We start from the raw sequence: 21,805 nt of genomic DNA, 5'->3' as shown, positions 1-21,805 counted from the left end.
CCCACGGCTGTTTGCTAAATATCGCTTTTCTTATTATTCACATTATTATTTGTGATTGACTTACAAAAAGCCCTGGGCGGCTTTTGATTTTTGTCTGCTTCTAAATTTAGGGATGGGGAAGGAGTATTTTACCATGAAAAAGGGGTGAGTATTCATCCTCTTATCCTTTTTCCTTATGGATTTTACTTACTAAATATAATAGAAAATTAAATAAATTGAAAGTTGAGTTAAAGCGAAGCTGTGCACCTCATAATTAGCCCTTAGCTAAATAAGTTCTCATATCTCTGTAGAAAAAAACTAGATGTAAAGCATTTAGATTTTTATTTGACGTTTAAATGTTTCAATGAATTGAATTTTGGTTGATTTTAATTTAATTCATGGGAGAAAAAAATATGAAGTTGTTGTTGGTTTAGGGAAGTGAAAATTTTGTCATGTCAATACAATCTTTTAGTTCATTATTTTTATAATAATTATCAATTAGTCAATATTTTTTTGTAGTCCTTGTTTATAAGATGTGTGTGTTTCTGTCCGTCTGTACTAAATGATCTCTGTAAATGCTGAACCGATATGGTTCTCCCTTACAGTGTAGATTCTTATAGGTCCTGGGATGGTTTATAACTATTTTGGAATAGGTTACCACAACTCTCCCAAGAGAGATCGCCCCGAGAAAAAATATACCCCTCCCAATTAAAAAAAAAAAATTTATTTTTAAAACTACGATTGAAAGTTAGGGGAGGAGACTCCCCCCCCCCCTCAAGTGCCCCTAGATATTTGAAATAATAGTGATCTTCAATAAAAATTTTAAACAAAATTTGCTGTAACGTTGTTTCTATTGATATTCTTGTTCTTTGAAATGGCATAAAACCGGCAAGAAATCAGTTGCACCCAATCTGCATTTAGTTATTTTAAGTTTCTACTGGATACAAATCCATTCATCTTCATATTTTAATTTTCAATATGTATATTTGTTGAATTCAGTTAATCATGAAATTACCCTTTATGCAATGTATGTAAAAACACATATAATTAAACCAAAACATGTTAATTTCTATTTTTGGCTGCAAGGTTTTACGCTACGATATGCTTTGTGGATTTTCTATACATAAATCAGAAATCTGGATATTTTGAAAAAGTATCTATAACTGTCAATAATTTTCTATAAAAGGTTATGAATTATAATTATTCCTTTTATTTCCGACTACAAATTCTAAGCCGTAATGGAATAAAATCTCAATTATTTACACATACATTAAAATCCATTAAAAATGTTCAGTATTAATTTTTTTATACAATATACTTTATCCTTTTAATCTATGTTTGTATATATCTCATAACTGGAAGAGCTATTGCATATGAAACCTGTTTAATCTGTCAATTGCAAACAGTTAAATTTTGCCATGTACCATTCAGTCAAAGTGAATACAAGGGGTAGGGGTTATACTAAAGGAGCCACAGATTTTGGCCTGCATGGGTAAAGGAATCACACCACATAGTATTTAAAAAAAAACAAGAAGATTTGCTTTGGAAATTGAACCAATTACAAGGATAGGTTTTTTGGGAGGCAATTACACTAATTATTAAAAATGGAACAATTCATTTTCTTAAAAAAACAAAATTATCAATTATTTCACAAAATTATAGACCTATTTATAGGTCTTTGAGGGAGGCACAATGCTATGATACTCTGTATAATTTTTTTCTTGAATTTAAATTATAATTTATTCACACCAAAAATATTTTTTTTATATTTTTTGATCCTGTTTTTTTTTCTCCAACATGATAAATTCATGGTTCCCAATGTGTATGCAGTAAAGAAGGGGACGATAAGAAAACAAAGGGAAGGATTTGTAGAAATGATAAGAAGATTAATAGGGCCTAGATGTGATAATCGAGGCCGCGACCGTTGCTTTTTCTTGCTCTAGATCTGTCTTTGATGCGCTGATGATAATTTTATGCATTAGATCAATCAATAATAGACAAATCAAAACAAATACAGTTTTAATAAAAACAAAACTATCAATATACTATCATTCTTCTGAAAAAAAAAAAATTATCAAAAAATGTAGAGGAATGTTGATTAAAATATATTTCTAACTTTGAAACAAAATCTAATGCAAATTTTTTTTATGATAACTCTAATTTTGATGATAATATGCATATTTTTATCTTGATTTATTAGCCATCAAAACATATCTGTATAAAACATATAAATTGATCAAAGATAACAAGCTGATAAAACCAAAAACAGTATAAAAGGCTAATTAAAAGTTTTAAAGATGTTAACATAATTTTAATCCTGTATAATTCTTTAAAATCATATTTTTTACAAAATTATATCCAGTAACGCCCAAGCTTTTTATTTTGAGGGGGGTAAAATGAGGAGTTTTTAAGTTGAAGGTTGGTTAACACCCCCTTTAACCCCACCTTTTGACGTCTATGATTATATGTATTTTAGCTAAATTAATAGAATTAAGTATTTAATAAGTGTTTATTTCAGTACAAACACAACAAAAGGCAGCAAAATGTGTAGAAAATTACAACAAAATGCCTTTCTTTCCTTGTGCCCATGAACTTTGAGAGAAAATTCATAATTTTGTAAAAATATTTTGCTTTGTGCACTGGGAGAAATTCTATGCACATTGTGCATAACAAACCATGCAGTTTTAGACTAATTATAAAAAAGTGCTCTGCAAATGGATGTAAAATATACTGTTAGGTGAAAATTGTCTTCAATTTAGATTTCTAACATAGGAGAGGAGGGGATAGGGTTAAGGGGTTGGATGGGGTGATCGTTATTTTAGCCAGCTACATGTTTCACTTTATTAAAGTACATGATAATCTGGTGTAAGATCCAGTAATAATAAATCCACTGCAATTCAAAGTTTTAGTAAAAGGAAAATATTTCAGAAGCGAAGCAACACTATCCTTAAAATGCTATTTTAATGAAGTCTTTTACGGTTTTTTCTCAGAATTTATAGCCAATTAAACTTTCATTTTTTTTTTAAGGAAGTTGCAGATATTTTGTCTAAGTTTAGTCTGCTGTGCACATTGTGTATGTCAATACATGGACTTACATTACTTACATTTGCATCTTTCTTTTATTTACTTCTTCATAACAAAAGAGATTAATTTTAGAGTAGTTACACATTTTTTGTTGCCATGATTAGAGTAGAATGGGAGAGTAGGAATTTTAGTTTTTGTTACTATTTCATTTTTACTTTTTTAGTGAAGCTTTATTTTTGATTGGTTCTCCTTTACATGATAGCTTCTCAACGGTCCTGGGAAGATTTATAGCTATTTTGTAAAGAATTCGACCACCTTCCCAAAAGAAATCACCCCTAGAAATAATGACCCTCCCAAGTTTTACCATCCCCCCCCCCCCCACCTCAAGGGCTCCTCGAGGCTTTTAGGGGCGTAGCCGCTAGATATAAATTAAGTGAGTATTAAATGAAAAACAAAATTTAATCAGTTTACTTATTTCATTAATCGTAATTCTATAAGGGCATTATTAAACCCAATCAATATAAAAGAATGTAAAAATAATATATGTTGTTCTGTTAAAAATAATTGCTAAAAAATAAGATTGTTTACTGGACCTGATTGATGGTTGACTGAGCAAATAGTGTCTACAATTCAACAAATTATATCAAGAACAAAAAATCGTCCAAGCAAATAAGATAAAAATCATAACAAAATCTTTATGTTGTTAATTTTACTTTTTTACTTCCTGTAATTTTTACTGTTTTCATTGGGAAAAATGTATTTAAATTGTAATAAAGTTTATTTTTGTCACTATTAATTAAAAATAAGACCACTGTCTAAATGATATCTAAATGATGTTAAAATGCAAATAATCAAGCTTAAGGTTAATGACTAATATTGCAAATGATACTTCTTACAAAATTAAATAGATTGAAAAGAATCAATTGATACTAATTGTAATTTATTTTGCCAATAAAAAAAGTTAAGTTGGATATAATAGATTTAATTAGGATAATGATTAAAGAATTATTTAACCAACTAACTATAAATTGATTTAGCACTTTTTATTAATTTTACACTTGGCTAACTTTATCCTCACTTTATCTCTCTCTCTCTCTCTCTCTCTCTCTCTCTCTCTCTCTCTCTCTCTTTTTTTTTATCCCTCTCTCTCTTTCCCTTTTTTCTCTATTTCTCTTTCCATCTCGTTCTCAATCTCTTCCATTATCTTTCTCTTTTTCTGTCTCTTTGTTCTTTCTTTCTTTATTTCTCTCTTTCTTTTTTACTTTCCTTGTAAATAGTTTTGGTGATGAAGCTACTCAGAAATACTATCTTGCGTTTTCTTTTGCACTACTCATCAAATACACACACATGTACAACAGAAGTGTAAGAATGAGATGAGTCAATCAAAACATGAGAATCATCATATCATAAGTTTTTCATTATTTGTTTTGACAAAATAAACCTTTTTAAGTACCATACATTTAAAATCTATTTCTTACCTGGTTTAGGGCGTTGTAACTTCTTTCTCTTCTGGCATTTGCCCGGGACATTGTGAATCATGTCACAAGGGTCCTCGCCTAGAAATAGAAAAATATAATATGGCAGGTGTCACTCTATCTTAATATTTGTCCGGGACGTTGTGAATCAAGTCACAAGGGTCCTCGCCTAGAAATAGAATAATATAAAATGGCAGGTGTCACTCTATTATAATATTTGTCTAGGACATTGTGAATCATATCACAAGGGTCCTCACCTGGAAAAAGAATAATATAACATGGCAGGTGTCACTCTATTATAATATTTATCCGGGACATTGTGAATCATATCACATGGGTCCTCGCCTAGAAATAGAATAATATAATAATGGCAGGTGTCACTCTATTATAATATTTGTCCGGGACATTGTGAATCATGTCACAAGGTTCCTCGCCTAGAAATATAATAATATAATATGGCAGGTGTCACTCTATTATAATATTTGTCCGGGACATTGTGAATCATGTCACATGGGTCCATGCCTAGAAATAGAATAATATAATATGGCAGGTGTTACTCTATTATAATATTTGTCTGGGACATTGTTAATCATGTCACAAGGGTCTTCGCCTAGAAATAGAATAATATAATATGGCAGGTGTTACTCTATTATAATATTTGTCCGGGACATTGTGAATCATGTCACAGGGGTCCTCGCCTAGAAATAGAATGATATAATAATGGCAGGTGTCACTCTATTATAATATTTGTCCGGGACATTGTGAATCATGTCACAAGGGTCCTCGCCTAGAAATATAATAATATAATATGGCAGGTGTCACTCTATTATAATATTTGTCCGGGACATTGTGAATCATGTCACATGGGTCCATGCCTAGAAATAGAATAATATAATATGGCAGGTGTCACTCTATTATAATATTTGTCCGGGACATTGTGAATCATGTCACATGGGTCCATGCCTAGAAATAGAATAATATAATATGGCAGGTGTCACTCTATTATAATATTTGTCCGGGACATTGTGAATCATGTCACATGGGTCCTCGCCTAGAAAAAGAATAATATAATATGGCAGGTGTCACTCTATTATAATATTTGTCCGGGACATTGTGAATCATGTCACATGGGTCCTCGCCTAGAAATAGAATAATATAATATGGCAGGTGTCACTCTATTATAATATTTGTCCGGGACATTGTGAATCATGTCACATGGGTCCTCGCCTAGAAAAAGAATAATATAATATGGCAGGTGTCACTCTATTATAATATATGTCCGGGACATTGTGAATCATGTCACATGGGTCCTCGCCTAGAAATAGAATAATATAATATGGCAGGTGTTACTCTATTATAATATTTGTCTGGGACATTGTGAATCATGTCACATGGGTCCTCGCCTAGAAATATAATAATATAATATGGCAGGTGTCACTCTATTAAAATATTTGTCCGGGACATTGTGAATCATGTCACAAGGGTCCTCGCATAAAAATAGAATAATATAATATGGCAGGTGTCACTCTATTATAATATTTGTCCGGGACATTGTGAATCATGTCACATGGGTCCTCGCCTAGAAATAGAATAATATAATATGGCAGGTGTCACTCTATTATAATATTTGTCCGGGACATTGTGAATCATGTCACAAGGGTCCTCGCCTAAAATAGGATAATATAATATGGAAAATTTCACTCCATGGCTATAAAAACATATTTTAAGGTTTAATAATTATTCTAAATTTGAAAAAATATCCATTGGTATAAAGTTTAAATTTTGATTGAAGGTTATCCATTAAAAATTAAATGACTTTTCAATTTGCACTCGCCCCAGCGCAAATGAGGGATAAAATTTCCCTCCAAAATCCTTCAATAAACAACCATAAAACATGTGACAGGTCCTATTTGTCTAAAAATAATAAATAGGTGATAAAATGTTGTGATGAAAGTTTGATTAATTTAATATAGATGACCAAGTTTGAAGTTTAATTGTTTTCACTTAGCAGGTCTCTTTCATGCTTACATGTTCACATATATCTAAATATGTTCTTACAAAACAAACAAATAATTTAAGTTTCATAAAATGTAAAAATAATCCTTATTTAGAAGCTACTGTTATAAAATAAGGTTGCAATTCTCAATTCTTTTAGGTAAACCTATGGTATTTGCTTAAAATTAGTCTATTAAAAAAGTAACCGTTCTTTTTTATCACAATATTTTTGTCTATTTTTTTCTGATGATTTAGAAGATTTTTTTCGTGAAATGTAGAAACATAAAATGTCACACACTAGTAAATCTGCCCATCAAGTTGGCTGTGGAGCTGCATTTTATCATGTAAACAAGGACCATTAATAACATTAGTACTTCAGCTTTTGTAAACAGTCTTTCAGGCCTATTGAAAATTTGAAATTAAAAATGTGCTTTTTTATTAAGGACAGAAAGGAAACAAGCCGAATAAAAAATAAACTTAACATGATTCTAATCGAATGAATTTCTGAATAAAAAATTAATAGGCCATATTGATACAAAAATATGTCAAATGTTAATTTTTGCTTATAATTACCGAATGGTTATCGAGTATCTTTAATTAGGGTAGATAGTGTTCTGCCATGGTTTATGATTTTATGAAATTGATCACCTGTATTGTGCTTAACACAGAATTGAAGGGATAGGTTAATGTAATAGTTATAATCTTCCCTCTGATTTTTATCTAATTTCATAATTATGAGGACAGTATCTCAGTACGAGAGAAGGGCCAATGTACTACTAATAAATATTTCCCCCAAACACTATGGAGAAGTTTGCCTTTGAAAGCTTAACTTTTATGGAGCTAAATCTTAAAGGTAGAAAATATGATAATAAAAATGTTCTACTATTCAACCATACCTCCCTCCCATTTTTATTATTTACAAAATGGTAAATTATATTTATCATAATTGAAGGGTTGATTATGTTATCTTATCCCTGTATCCCTGATATAACTATTACAACTATAGTAGTATATAAAACAATAATAACACATAATTCAACTTTTATTTATTACAATATTTACTACTGTCTAGTTAGAAAAAATTGTAAATTTTAACATCATGATAAATTATTACAGCCTTCTTATACTATGCTAAATGTTTCTTCAACAAGAGCAACAATGTAGTCAAGAGTTGTGTAAAATAATAATTAGAGTATCTTCTAAGCCATTGATATACGGGAAAGTTTGATTTTATAATCAGACAGACAGACTAACACTACTTACTTGTGTGGAGTAGAATAGCTATAAAAAAACTTACCATTTTGTTTCCCCGGGTGAAAAGCTAGACCATCAGGACAGATACGGCGGGTAGCTTCGTTATTTCGACATTCCTGAAATAATAAAAATATATAAATTTACTAACTTAGGAAATTTTATTAGTATTATGTTATTAATGTTAATTGTGCTAATTTACTTTCAAGTTAGTTAGTAAGAAAACCAAATATATAGGAAAACCTACTTTTGAAAACTTTTTGGTTTAACTATTATACTTATGTTGCTTTGCCTCGTTCCTAACCAATCTTAAGGTATAAAGCAATGGCCGATGAATTGATGTACATCACTTATGATGATACACAAAATTACACTGTTACAATTAGTTGTTGAAACGTTTGGACACTCAACTTAATAACCCAAACAACAATATTTAATAAAAGTCCCCATAGTTGTTAAAATATTATTATAAAACTGTGGGGACTAGTGTAATAAACAGCCCAATTTTCTTTCTTTCCCTGGTAAAACCTACGTATGTACTGTACATAGTGGATAATAAAGAAACCAAAATCTATACAGTTATACACACAGACACAATCATTGCAAAACCTCTTAAAATCAGGGAGAAGTAGGGAACAATGGAAGACGAAGAAAGTCCCTCAAAAATCAGCATGTTACGTCACAAAAACGAGGGATAATCCATCTCTTTTTTAGGGGTTTTCTTTCCCACTCCTCCTCTCCTCATCCCTAAATTTTATGACGTCATTGAGGGACTTTCATCGTCTTCGGAACAATGGATGCTTTCTACAAACTTTAAAGACTTGTTCTGTCATTAATTAGCTAATAATTGCTGAGAGGAAAGATTAAATCTGGATTTTACAAAGTAATAATCTCCAAACTTTTCTACTCATAATTATAATCTACAATATGAGTAATTTTGTTAAACATATTGTACTATCCCTGTAACCCTTATTAAACCAGACTCAAGCTGTGGGCTTCCTTTCTGCACAAATTTAAAAGAAACCTATATGAGATTATTTTTGCAGCAAAACTACTCTAAAATACCTTACACTTTACTTTTACTTCTTCAATTTAGTTTTAGCCAGCTACAAGTTTCACTGTATTAGAGTACATGATAATCTGGTGTAAGATCCTAAGACAGAAATGTAATGTCCTCAATACACAATTATGGAAAGGAACATTCATGATAATGTTTAATCCATAATCATGCATGATTCTATTGCACAACTGCAATATATGCATAGAACAATATGAAATAGAATAAAAGGCAGTTAAAGATGTTCATTCTTAGATTATTTCTTAGGTCATAGAAACACTATAATTGCATAATTTACTTAAATGTGTTAATACAAATATTCTAAAGTTGTTTTTCGTTGACTTATTCTTAAATTTAGATAAAGCACATAGTCTTACAATCTCTTCGGATCTACTGCAGTTCACGGTAAAATATTGCTGGTAACGAATATTGCCAAAAATCTATGAATTTTAAAGGCTGCTAGCTGCCAAACGGCTGAACTTACAGATCATGCCCGCACACTGTTTAAAGCGGCATAAGAAGGCCTACAAATAATCTGGAATAGCCATAAATAAATAATGCATAATTATCTCGCAGTGGAGAGAAATGCGCGAAAAAGGCCTTTTTTGCGCGTTTTTTCTTCAGTGAAGCTTTCCCTGTGCATCATTGGATCTTGGCTATTCCAGATTATTTGTAGGCCTTCTTATACCGCTTAAAATGGTGTGCGGGTATGATCTGTACGTTTAGCCGTTTGGCAGCTAGCAGCCTTTAAAATTCATAGATTTTTGGCAATATTCGTTACCAGCATTATTTTACCGTGAACTGCAGTAGATCCATCTCTTCATATCTCTCTTTTATGACCTTTTAAGCCTTTACTACAATTTTACACTTTCTCAACTTGAATTTTTCTTACCTTTATGGTCCATTTATATTAACCTTTTCAGTCATATAATACTTTATAATGGTGGTGCCACTTTGAATTTAGATTTTATATATTCAGTTAATTAAGTTAGCATTTTAGTAGCAAATTACTTGATTTATATATTCAAAACCATCAAAATTTTAAAGGTTCTTTGTTTCTAACAAATTTCCTTTTAGATTTTAGAAAGAAACTAGAAATAAAAAGATCAATATCAAAAACTTACAATTTTATTATTTGAATTTCTAAATATATTGTGATCTAATATGCGATTAGGTTATTAAGGATACAAAATACATTTATATAATCCTTTATAATTCCCATTTCTAAAAATAAGTTTTTGCATATTGTAAGTGGAAAACTAGAAGTGACCAGATTGTTTTAATAGAGTTAATTATAGAGTGATATGTTCTTTTTTTTCAATTTGAAATATATCCTAAGTTTCAATAATCACTATTGAGACCAACTGAACTGTTTGTTAGTGTTTTAAACAATTTCATAATTTCACAAACAAATATATTGATTCAATATTGAGAAAATATTTAATTTAACTAGTAGAAAAGCTTGCGGCAAAATAGTTTTTCTCAGATATTTTGCTGGAAATGTTTGCTCTAAACCTAATTATCCAAATGGGTGCAGAAAATGGCACAGAGGACCTTTCTTAACTAGAAGAAATCTATGTTTCTTCATTCTAGCTAAAACTTACCAAAACCATAAACAGTAAAAGAAATATGATGATAACTAAACAATTTTTAATAACTCTACTGGATGTTTAATCATACCAAAATTAGACAAATTGATCAAAATTACTTAAATAGTTGTCAATTGCTATTTTTGTTTTCTTGTAGTTTTGTAAGACAACCCGTGGCAAAGTTTGCATAAGAATCTGCTTGATTGGGAGATTCAAAAACTTTTAATCTTGGCATAAGTTTCGCAACCTAACAATGGGTGTTCTTGCAAAGTGATGAAATTTTGATTAATCGTTCAAAAATCTGCAAAAAAAATGGATTTATTATAGCTTGGAACGTATACCATATTATTATGTAATCTTATTCAGTAAAACTTGTGGCGGGGTAAAATAACGATCAATTCAACTACCCCCCCCCCCCCTCCCCCATTATAATATATCGTTCTAATAGGCAATAACATAAATACTAGCATGCAAGAGTATTTCCAGGTTTTTCATGTATTTTTGAATAAACACCAGGGGTCCAATCAAACAAACTTTTCTCTAAAACCCAAATTTCTACTGCTGTTCTTTTAAAGTTGCAAATAAAATTAAATTTTCCATTTCATAAACAGAAACAATAAATGTATTAGATAAAATTAGAATATTTAAACTATTCAAAGGCATTGAAAATTATGAAAATTTCAATAAATTAAAGTTTTGCAGGAATGTTTTGATACCAATTTGTTCATTTCTTCTTCTCTGATAACCTTTTATGCTGCTGGGAGACCTTAACTTTTACGTTCATACAATAAAGAATTTTTATTCAAATAAGTCTCATTAAAAGTCAAAATCGGTTGTACTTGTTTACTTCTAAAAACATCTTTCCATTTTTCCAAAATTACTAAATATATCCTAAAGTATAAAGTAGTATGTTTTTTTGGTATGAAGCTAAAGATCTGGGAGTTTACTTCTCCGAATTGATTGTGTTTTTTAGGGAAGCTTATAAATGTACCTGACCTAACCCGCCCTCCCCTAGATGCTAAGGGGAACAGCTGATAGTTTAATAGATATGCCAAAGAAAGATCTTCCTATAAAATAAGGAACAAAATTATCTATTATGTACCTTTAAAAAATAATAAAAATTAATTTTTGTTCCATTTGACAATTAATCAACTGGAAAAATATTTTGCTGTTTTGGATTGTGAATTAGTAAGTTTTGGTAAGAATATGTCAAACTGTCGCGGACCACAAGTTTTTACCAAACGGCTTAATTTCCGCTCAAACTTTGCATGACGGAGTTAGTTTAGACTTATCAAGATTTGTTTTTAAACTTGTGATGTAAAGGATAAGTTTGTTACTAGATTAACCTCCAAGACACAATTAATTTCTTGAAAACAGGTTTGTAAACGGTAGATTGAAAGGAGATATATCTTTTTTTTCTTGTTACATTAATTCATTCTAAATCTAATGTGTCTATTGTATGGGTTTAGAAAAGAAAAGGATCGTAGAGTTGGTTTTCATTTGTCTTCTCTCAAAGACATTGGCATGTAATATTCTTTATATAAGATTTTTTAAAACAGATAATTTTGAACAAGCATATTCTTGTTTGATTGTCAAAAAATCCCCCAAAAATTGCAAAATTTGAACGGCTGAAAAATTGTACATGTCTATGCTTTTAACTCTTTTCTTAACTGTATCTCTACTTTGAAGAAACCACAAGATACAGGAAAAGATGTTTAATTTCGCAATAGTTATTACTTTTGCAAAACTTTTTTATTTACTTTTTTAAAGAAAAGAATATTACAGTTGGAGGTTTAACATATCTTTTAAGAATAGGATAAACTATGTCTATTTATTTGGAGGGAGGGATTAGTCATTGGGCTGTTTATTACACTAGTCTACAAAATTTTACAATAACGTTTTCTTATTCGATTCGATGGCTAGTTTTATTAAATTTTGATTGGTTGCTTCATTAAGTTGAGTGTCCAAACATTTCAACCACTCATTGTAATCTATAGAAGGGTTAATTTTGTGTATCACCTCAAGGGATGCATATCAATTTATTGACAAGTGTCTTATCCCTTTAGATCCCTGAGTATTTTTAAAAAAAAGTATTCTCTCTAATTCTATTGAAGAAAAAGAAAAAGATAATAGAAATGTTATTTCAAGGCCTTTTTAAAGTATACATGAGAAATGTAAGAACTTTGCATTGAACAATCAACATCTATTATTTTAGATAAACGATCATTTCATGTTTTTACATTGACAGCTTTTGATGTTTAAATAACCTAAACGTGTATTCGTTATATGTACATTTTTTAACCTTCAAATCTAATTGAAAGATTTCTTTCTATTAAAAGTATATACAAAATTGGAAATCAAATGAAATATTTCCTGAAAATTGCTATATAAATTTAATTTATTTCCTAATTCAAAAATTTAAAATGGCAATTTTTGGAATTATTCTAGTTTTTTTTTATTGATTAATTATTTTCATTCTAATTTTGTATTTATAGTTCAAAATGCTTAAAATATTAATTTCATGGAAATAGCAAGACTTTTTTCCTATTCACATTTTCTCTAAAAGTTTTTTTTTCCTATTCATTATGAATTAGGGCCTACACCAAAGGGGCAGAGATGGGCTAGAAAAACAGCTAAGAATCACTCTAAGACTTAAATCTCAAAATAAATAGCATAAAACCATCAGAGAACCTATGTGAACCTACTTTTGATAGAGAACGTATCGGTTCAAAAGTTTGAAATCTTGAGCTTCAGAAAAAAAACCCTACTTCTTAGTATTTTATATAATAGGATTGTTGTATAAAATTCTGCACAAAACATTAAAATCAATTGTTTTCAATGTCTCTGCCTGCAAAGGTCAAATTTATACTTGTTTTTCTTTTTATGATTAATTTCCTAGACTTTATGAATTGTTCTTGATGAATTCAAGGATTCTATGAATAACTTATATTTGCGGAATTTTAACATTTGCCTACCTAGATTTGCAAGTATTTTTCTAAATTAAATATTTTCAAACAATTTAACATTTAAAGATCACAAAATACTAGGGTTACGAGACATTTTTAATGATTCTTTATTGGTATAAATATAAAAAATTAAAATTAAAAACCATCCATGATAAATTTTCATAAATTTTCCTTTAAATGTCAAAGCCTGAATTGGGAAAATGATACATGCACACACTATATGAGAAGAAGAAAGTTAAGCCTCTTAGTTTAAAGATTAGTTAAATTTATGTAGATTGCGCGGCTAATCCTTAAATAAAATTATGAATTTTAAACACGTTAATCAAGGCTTGACTTTATTTTCATTCTCGCAACTGCAGTTATGTTGCATATGTAAAGATATTTATTAATAAATTTTTTATAGATGAAAAGATTCTTTTACAGTTTAATTGCTATCTCTCTCTTAAATTTCTCTTAAAAACAAGAATAAAAACAACCAGACGGTCAGACAAACGAATATATGCACTTGGACATACTTACAGTTTAAGACATGATTATAGGTATGCTTCACTTAGAACATTAGCCAAATCAAAAGGGAATCAATCGTTAATACTTAAGAATTGTTTTGACAATGAGTTATTTGAAATATTTTAATCAGCTGTCCTTGCGATTCGTCTGTTCTGTCAGGTGCATGTCAACAAACAGAAAATCCACGAACCAAAAAACAAGTAATAAAATTAGAAAACTATGTGAGGAAGCTTAGATAAAAAAGAACAGGACATTGACAGCACAACCAAAAAATGAAATTCTTAGCTGAACCGGAGAGAAAAGTTAGTAGAGATGGCTATCTTTTGACACATTACAATTTAATGTTTATACAATCTTACAAAAAAACAATGAAAGCTTAAATCACTAAAACGCAAACTATAAATAAAACATAAAGTCAAATATTTTGTAATACAAAATTTATGTCTACAATGTTTTTTAGAGGCATTAAATTATATAAATGCATTAAATTTTTATTTTGTTGTTTAATAGTTTTACTATTGAATTTTCACTTTGTATTTCAATTGGATAGACAATAAATATTTAAAGATAGAAAAGATAACTAATGGACAATACTTTCATTTTCATGTATGCAAAAAAAAGATAGTTAGTATTAGATGCTTGCTGGTCTTGGGAATCATCATTTAATCTAAAACTATCTAAAATGACAGCCGAGAAAACTATAGTCACTTTTGACGTAGCAGATGTATGGACGGACAGACGAACAATATATGTAGGTCATAATGGCTTAAAAGAATGATATCCAATATAAGTATTTCTCAGGATTTTAAACCCTAATTTTAAAAGCACTATCTTATTTTATAAAGTGTATACAAATCTTGATTTATTGTTTGGTTTAACTGTTCTTCTAAAAATAAAGTATAAGTGTTCCTTAGTAAGTGTTATATCGTCCTCTTTTAAAGCAGTCGATTTCAAGAAATTTTAGATTAAAATTTTATGTTCAGTTTGAACTTAAAGGTACAATTTGCATGTACCATTAATGTTACAAGAGTTGTCTATCATTTGTTAGTGTTTGCTCATTAGGATGTAAAAGTTTTTTAGTTAAGCTCTCATGGATATTATCATCCTTGTTAATGTTTTAGTGACTTTCCCAGTGCAAAAGTATTTAGTAGGTGTCAAAAAGAGCCAAACTGATTTTTAAAAATAAAATACTAAAATTAAATAAGACTTTAGTTCAAAGTTCACTGTACTTTAAAAAAATAGAATTGACTGCTTCTATTGATATTGTATAAGTTAAAGAGGTTGTGGTTTCAATCTTTAATATCCTGTATCAAATAAGACACTCTAAAAACGTGTAACAACTCCACTATAAAAAAAAAATACTATAGAAAACTAATAAAACTATTTTATGGAAAGTTTTATTATTAATATTTTTTTTCATTTTACAGAATCGATGCTACTCTTTAGTTAACGTCTGTCCTACCAGACTGACCGACCATCTGGGGATGACCTATAAAGCCTTTAAACAGTTTGGTCATGAAATTTTTACGAAGTTTCTCTCTGCACAGTGTCTGTGCAGTTTTTATCTCTCTCTCTCTCATAAGATTTTCTGATATATTTAATTTTCAGTTTAATTTTTTTTTAATCTACAATTCTATACGCACTATTTTTATAATATTCTCATGGTCACATTTGTTCTTGTTATAAATATAACATTTCCTTCTTGCAAGTATATTTTCGTATGCACTTTTTCATGACAAACAGCCTTACTTTACATTTCTTAATGTCTTAATTTAAGAGCGGCCCATGAGGTTTACAACCCAACACACAACTATTACAAAAGAAAAATCCCCGCAAGGCAATTCTTTTGCCAAAAAATGTAAATTAAAAGTGGTTTTCAAGATGAATAATATTAACGGGGTTTCCACTTTGTATCTAGGCCTTTTTTTGACAGAGGTGTTTACACAAAACGGAAAATTATCTTCATCAATGAAACTAAAAGCAGATATATGGAACACTAAGCCTTTGGGAACTTTATTTTTCTTAAAGATTGATTAGATTCCTTGGTTAGTAATTTTAAAGAAAACTTGTGATTTGCCAAATGCAGGTTTCAAGCTATTTTGCGTAAGGTTGGCTCACTTTAGGAGCTATTATAGTAGCTAACCTAGAAACTTTTAGTACAAAAAACTTTCTTTCTATGAATACATCTAAGGGTCAGTTGATCGATTTCATTGAATTGTTAGGTTGACTGGTTTTAACTTTTTCGTTAGCTATTTAAAACTAAGTGGTCCTATTCGCACTCAGTGGCAAGATTTGTTGCAATTTTGCAGGAACATACACGGCACAGTTAGGCATTGTTTGTAATTAGGAAATACGCCTCCAGGGTATTTTCATGCCTATACACAACTAAACTTGTTGTTGAAATGATTTATTCTTACAGAAAAAAATCATACATGATAAAATAAGTAAAATACGAACTAAAAAAATTAATAAATTAGATATGTGTTAGTAGGTTAAGGGTTAGCTGTTATACATATAAAATATTAATAACTAGCATAATAAACTAAATACACAATTAAATTGATAATGTTTAAATTGGTTTGGTGTTTGAGTTTAGTTTGTTAGAGTTGGTTGGTTTGATTGATAGCAAGAATTTTGGGCAGGAGTAGATTATGGAGGTGGAGGGTCCCAGTTTAAGTTTACTGGGCTCTTTTGGGGACTTACAAAATTGAGGAAAAGTCAAAATTGTAAGGTAGTCTTATATTAAAAAGACTACAAGAGTTCTTGCCAGGATTTGAAAGTATCACTGTAATAAGCGAACCCGCCCCTAGGCTTTTGCGGGTGAAAATACCCCATAAAATATGGGGGAATCTGCACTAGAATAAAGGAAAAATATTTTCCCTTTCACACACACTAAAATAGATAATAAAAGCACACAAAGGATTTCTAGCGGATTTATAGATATTGTAGGCACGTAGGTGTAGTTGAAGTTATGAGGAGGGGTTGTTGACAGAAGTTTGGAGGGGAGAGAGGTGGTGAGACTGTTGGTGAGGAGGAGGGGGGGGGGGAGGTAGGTCATCTGGCGGGCGTCTAAGTTAAGCGTCATGGGGTTAAGTTACCAAACAATGTTTCCAAGAAAGGAAACAAAGGAAATCTAAAGATTTGAATAAAAGCTTGAGATGATGTAGCAGGAAAAAAAGCAGGCAGTCAGAAAACTGTTTCTTCTTTTGGTGGCAGAAATCATCTGTGTCCGATTACCAACACTATCTTCAAAGCACCTATCAGGAATCCACGAAGATTTTGTTATCACACAAATAACAAATAATATTGACACAAATAATGTGTGCAGCGGTCAGAGAAGCACACATGTTGTGTGTTACTCCCACCGCGTCCCAGAGCAGACTACACAACTAAACTAACATTTAAATTTAGATACAACTGGGAAAATGTACTAGGTATGTAAGTTATAGTCAAAGAATGTCACAGAACTTTTTAGGAATATTCAACAACTTTAAAGGCTTTGTTAAATTGAATTTCAATAATTTATAAATATAGAATATGTTTTTCAAGTTTATCTAAATGTAAAATTGCAATAAAAAAAATTATATTAATCATTAACCAGCCTTTGTTCCTAAATTAGAATGTTAGTTTAAAAGGTACTTAGATATCTCTTATATAAAGTAAAAGGTTTTTTGTCTGAAGCTTAAGATTTCAAGAACTATGGAACTGATTGGGTTCTTCTTATATTGGCAGCCAGTGATGGTTTAGGCTATTATGCTATTTTACTATTAAAAATAAGTCTTAGGACAGATTTAGGCTATTTTTTCATCTTAGAATAAAGAAACCCTTTAAACTAGTAATACAATATATTACGAGCTTTTAGATGTTCTTATCTTTTTTTTATTCGTGTAATTTCTATAATTTGCAATTTTCCAAATGTTTTAAAATCATCAAAGAGAAATGAAAAAATTAGTTTTATTTATTTTTATGAATACACATTTATCTACAAATTGCACTTAATGTTTGAACAGGAAATACACCATCGTCAAAAATATAAAAAAAAGACAGATATGAATTTATCCAAATTAAAACACGCACACACACACACCAGGGAGTAAGAGGACATTGGGCTGTTTATTACACTAGTCCCCAAAGTTTTATAATAACGTTTTCTTATTCGTTGGCTTAACAACTTGCGGAGATTTCATTGAATTTTGATTGATTAGTTCAATAAGTTCATTCTCCATACGTTTCAACCCAATTTGTATTCTACAGAAGGGTTAATTTTTGTATCTTCCTTGGGTATTTACATCAATTTAATGGCCATTGTCTTATCCCTTTAGATCCCTGTTCAAACATACACATTAAAAAAAGTTTGTGTTGCCTGCACATTAATACCATTTTCAATTAGCTTTAATCTAATTTGTTTTTGCTTTTTTTTGCAAAGGAGCAAATCTTTTCTGTAACTCTATGTCTAATTAAATAGTAGGTTGTTTAATATGAAAAAAGAAAAAAACAGAAATGCCAAAAATTTCAATAAATTATGAGGGGTCTCAATATTGAGGACTCAATTTCTTTTATATCTAATTCTGGGCAAGACCAAAATCAAGTCTAACTGAATAGATAAACAATTAGTCGAGCAGTTAGTGAGCTCTTTGTGGGCAGACAGACGCCCTATTACTTTTTTTATAATAATAACGTTTCTCTCTGTTCATTTTCATTTTAATATTACTATAGAAAATATAATATGCTGCACACGAATAAACTTTTTATATTTGATTGATAAGCTTAACAAAGGGGTTAAGATGCTTGTCAGGACGTAGTCAGAGAAGGACTAAACAGCAGAATTGACTGTGGATTGAATCTACAAAACGTTCTTCCCTCCAAAATTCATAAAGCTACAGATATTAAAAGGTTTAAATGACACAGTAACTGTTTTTTTTTATGAAATTAAACTTTAAATATGTTCAGGAAAATTTAAAAAGCATATTTATGTATATATATCTTATGTTTTTTATATAAATTTCAATCTTTCTAACCATCCTATGCTTAAACCAGTTTTAAAATCTCATATAAACAAATTGTTATTACCCGTTATAAAATTCCAGCCTATGCCCTTTAGGATGCTCTAAATTTCTAGACATACATACTATGATACTATATGTATACATATACTTGAGCACTTTTTTTACTCGGTCAAGGCTAGAAATTTGCACACTAAGTTCTTTCTTTTGGGTTGGCATACATTTAAGCAAACATATGTCATTAAAAAAGACGCTATATTAATTATTCTTGGCCACTTTTAATAAATGACATATAGTAACACAAAATAAAGCAAATGAAAGTCATTTGAATAACAATTAAAAACATGTCCAAATTATTTCAGCAATGATCAATTTTTTTGGTTTAGTATGATTTTATGAAATTTTTATACACAAATTTATGTGGTTTTAAAATTTGTTTGTTTGTCCTTTAAAATCTTACTAACCACTGAACTGATCAAGTAATTATTATTAATAAACTTCAAATAAGTCCCGGTTTTTGACTATTTCATTTTCAAATTTAAGTCTTGTGATAGTTTTAAGCTATTTTTAAACTACAACAAAAAGCTTTATGATAATGAATATATGTATAACATAATATCACAAAAGGTGGAGAGGAAGTAAAGGAAGATCATTTCACTTTTAAATGCTATTTAACTTAATTGTTTCTAATCTGGTTTGAATGAACACTTTTATTCTAGTTTCCATGAGGGGAGTGACGTCCGTCAGCCCCGCCCCCTTTCACCTACACCCCTTCTACGTCACTTTTATCACTGTTTTTGCAAAATAATGTTTCTGTTTTGTGACTAAATCAAATAGGTAAATAACTCTTTAACATTGTTATAATGTTTCATTTTATGTATAGTAGGTGATAGCACTAGTATAAGTAGAGAAAATGTCTTTGCCCATAAAAAGACCATGAAACAAACTTTTGACCATATCTTTGTAAGGAAAATAAAATAATATTTTCTTCTTTTCCTTATTTACCTAAATATAAGCAACTTTTAATTTGCTTTAAAGAAGAAACATATACAAAAAGCTCTCCTTATATTACATAGGGCAGGCCTAATTGGTTTTATGTTTGACCAAGCCATATATACATATACATGCATAGTTATTTGTTGAGCTTAATATATAAAGTTAAAATTCATCATTCCTAAAATTGTTTCACGTATATGTATGTATTTGTATTTCCATACTTCCTCATAACTTGCATTTTATCTCTGTGAGTTTTTTTTATGCAATTGTTGAACTGCAATGATAATGATTTTATAGAACTTTTAGAATAGATTTTGGAGTCACTATAAGTGCGCCAATTGCTGAATTTTTTTTACATTTTATATTATATTATATAATTTTTTTCTTAAGCTTAAGATTTCAATAACTAATAAACTGAAAGATTTTTCTTTTATAGAGAAGCTTTACATATTTACCGGGATGGTTATAGGCTTTTTTGATATTAGATTTAATCCTTGGGATAATTTTAGAATATTTTTCTGCCCCAAATCTACCTCTTTGAATTCAGTCCCTAGATGTTAGGACCGAAGCCTCTAGCGTACATATAAAGAAAAAAACAGTATTTATACCATTCATGAAAGGAAAAATGCTATATTAAAAATCTAAAAAGGTTTAAAAAACGATAGTTTCTGTATATTAACAAGTCTCAAAAATGATCAATATGATCTAATAGTTTTCCACAGGTCTGTTAAAAAGTAAATAAAAAGATTAAAATTATTCTAAAGTATCAAAAAAAAAGTAAGACTAATATGAATGTAGAATCAGACAAAGGGCTAGAAAGGAAATATATGTTCACCATATTGATCTCAATGAATAGAAGAGAAAAATTACTCTCTCTCTCTCTCTCGCACAAAATACTCGAGCAAATTTGTGCTGATTCCGACTATTTTCAACTTAACTTCAGAAGTCAATTGGATGATGCTTTCAATTTACTATTTATCTAATACAATCTACCTAATCTTATTCACATAGGTCCCAGGATGTTTTTTTTTTCCTTTTTTTTCTTAGTTTTGATTTTAGGCTACTTTTTGTCATACCCCTTTGATGTAAGGGTTGCAAATATATCTTTGGTTGGTTTCAAGCCATTTTTATAGAGTCTAACCTGCTTGTTATTTAAATCCTAACAAATTTTTAAAATACACAAATGAATATCTTCCATTGCAATTATCATTGTCTAAAGTTACACAAATTTAATATCATAATAGTTATTTCTCGCATCGTATTATAAACGGCTTTCCGCGGATATAGAATTTTTTTAGCCCCGAGGTGCCGAAGGCACCGGCTAAAAAAACTGGTTTTAATCTTATGATTGTACATTTCTATATTCGTAGAAAGCTGGATATAATACGATGCTAGACATAGTTTTTTTCGTATGGATGAGAACCGGTTCCTATCCACCGGATTCGAATGAATACGAGAAAAATACTTCTAATATTTCACTTGCTTTTCTGTTCCTCTTTCTCTAGTCGAGTTATTTAACCAATTGGCAACAAAATTGAATTTTCTTTCCACTTTGAATGAATTGAATATCTGGACTATTATATAGGTCTAGTCGGATGGTTATAAAACTAAAAGGCAAATTATTATCAATTTTAGTTATATAAATGTTATGTTATGTAATGTTAGAAATTTATAAAAATAACAAAAAAGGCTAAAATTCTAAAATCAATTTTATGAAAAAATACCTTATCATATACTAGGGGCCTCGTCCTAAGAGAGAGGGTACTGATACATAACAATTAAAAAAAAACAGCCTGAAACCTGCCATAGGCCAGTTCTAAACTAGCCTAAATATTGAGGAATAAAAGATCCAGCCATTTACATGACATATAGACAGCAATGATGCCATCCTGTTTATAGGGTTATTTAAACTAAGTTTTGTTGTATATAACCCAAACTTAGATATCAAAAATGGTCATATATT

The 21,805-nt window shown here is 29.8% G+C and overlaps 1 protein-coding gene across 1 annotated transcript in view; it reads right to left on the bottom strand.

The window, feature by feature from the left end:
* Positions 1–21,805, bottom strand: part of LOC145313293 (uncharacterized) — a 188,479-nt gene that overhangs the window by 140,665 nt on the left and 26,009 nt on the right. Inside the window, exons 3-4 of the mRNA XM_080152620.1 lie at positions 7,771–7,843; positions 4,482–4,559 (exon numbers count right to left, since the gene is read on the bottom strand). Of these exons, the coding sequence (XP_080008746.1) occupies positions 4,482–4,559; positions 7,771–7,843 (151 nt within the window). The remainder of the gene's footprint in view (positions 1–4,481; positions 4,560–7,770; positions 7,844–21,805) is intronic.

The sequence above is a fragment of the Acartia tonsa genome, chromosome 3, assembly GCF_053477335.1.
Source record: "Acartia tonsa isolate MP-2025a chromosome 3, ASM5347733v1, whole genome shotgun sequence".
Classification (NCBI taxonomy): Eukaryota; Metazoa; Arthropoda; class Copepoda; order Calanoida; family Acartiidae; genus Acartia; species Acartia tonsa.
Note: the sequence above shows the minus strand (reverse complement) of the source record. Positions and strands in the feature narration are given on the sequence as shown.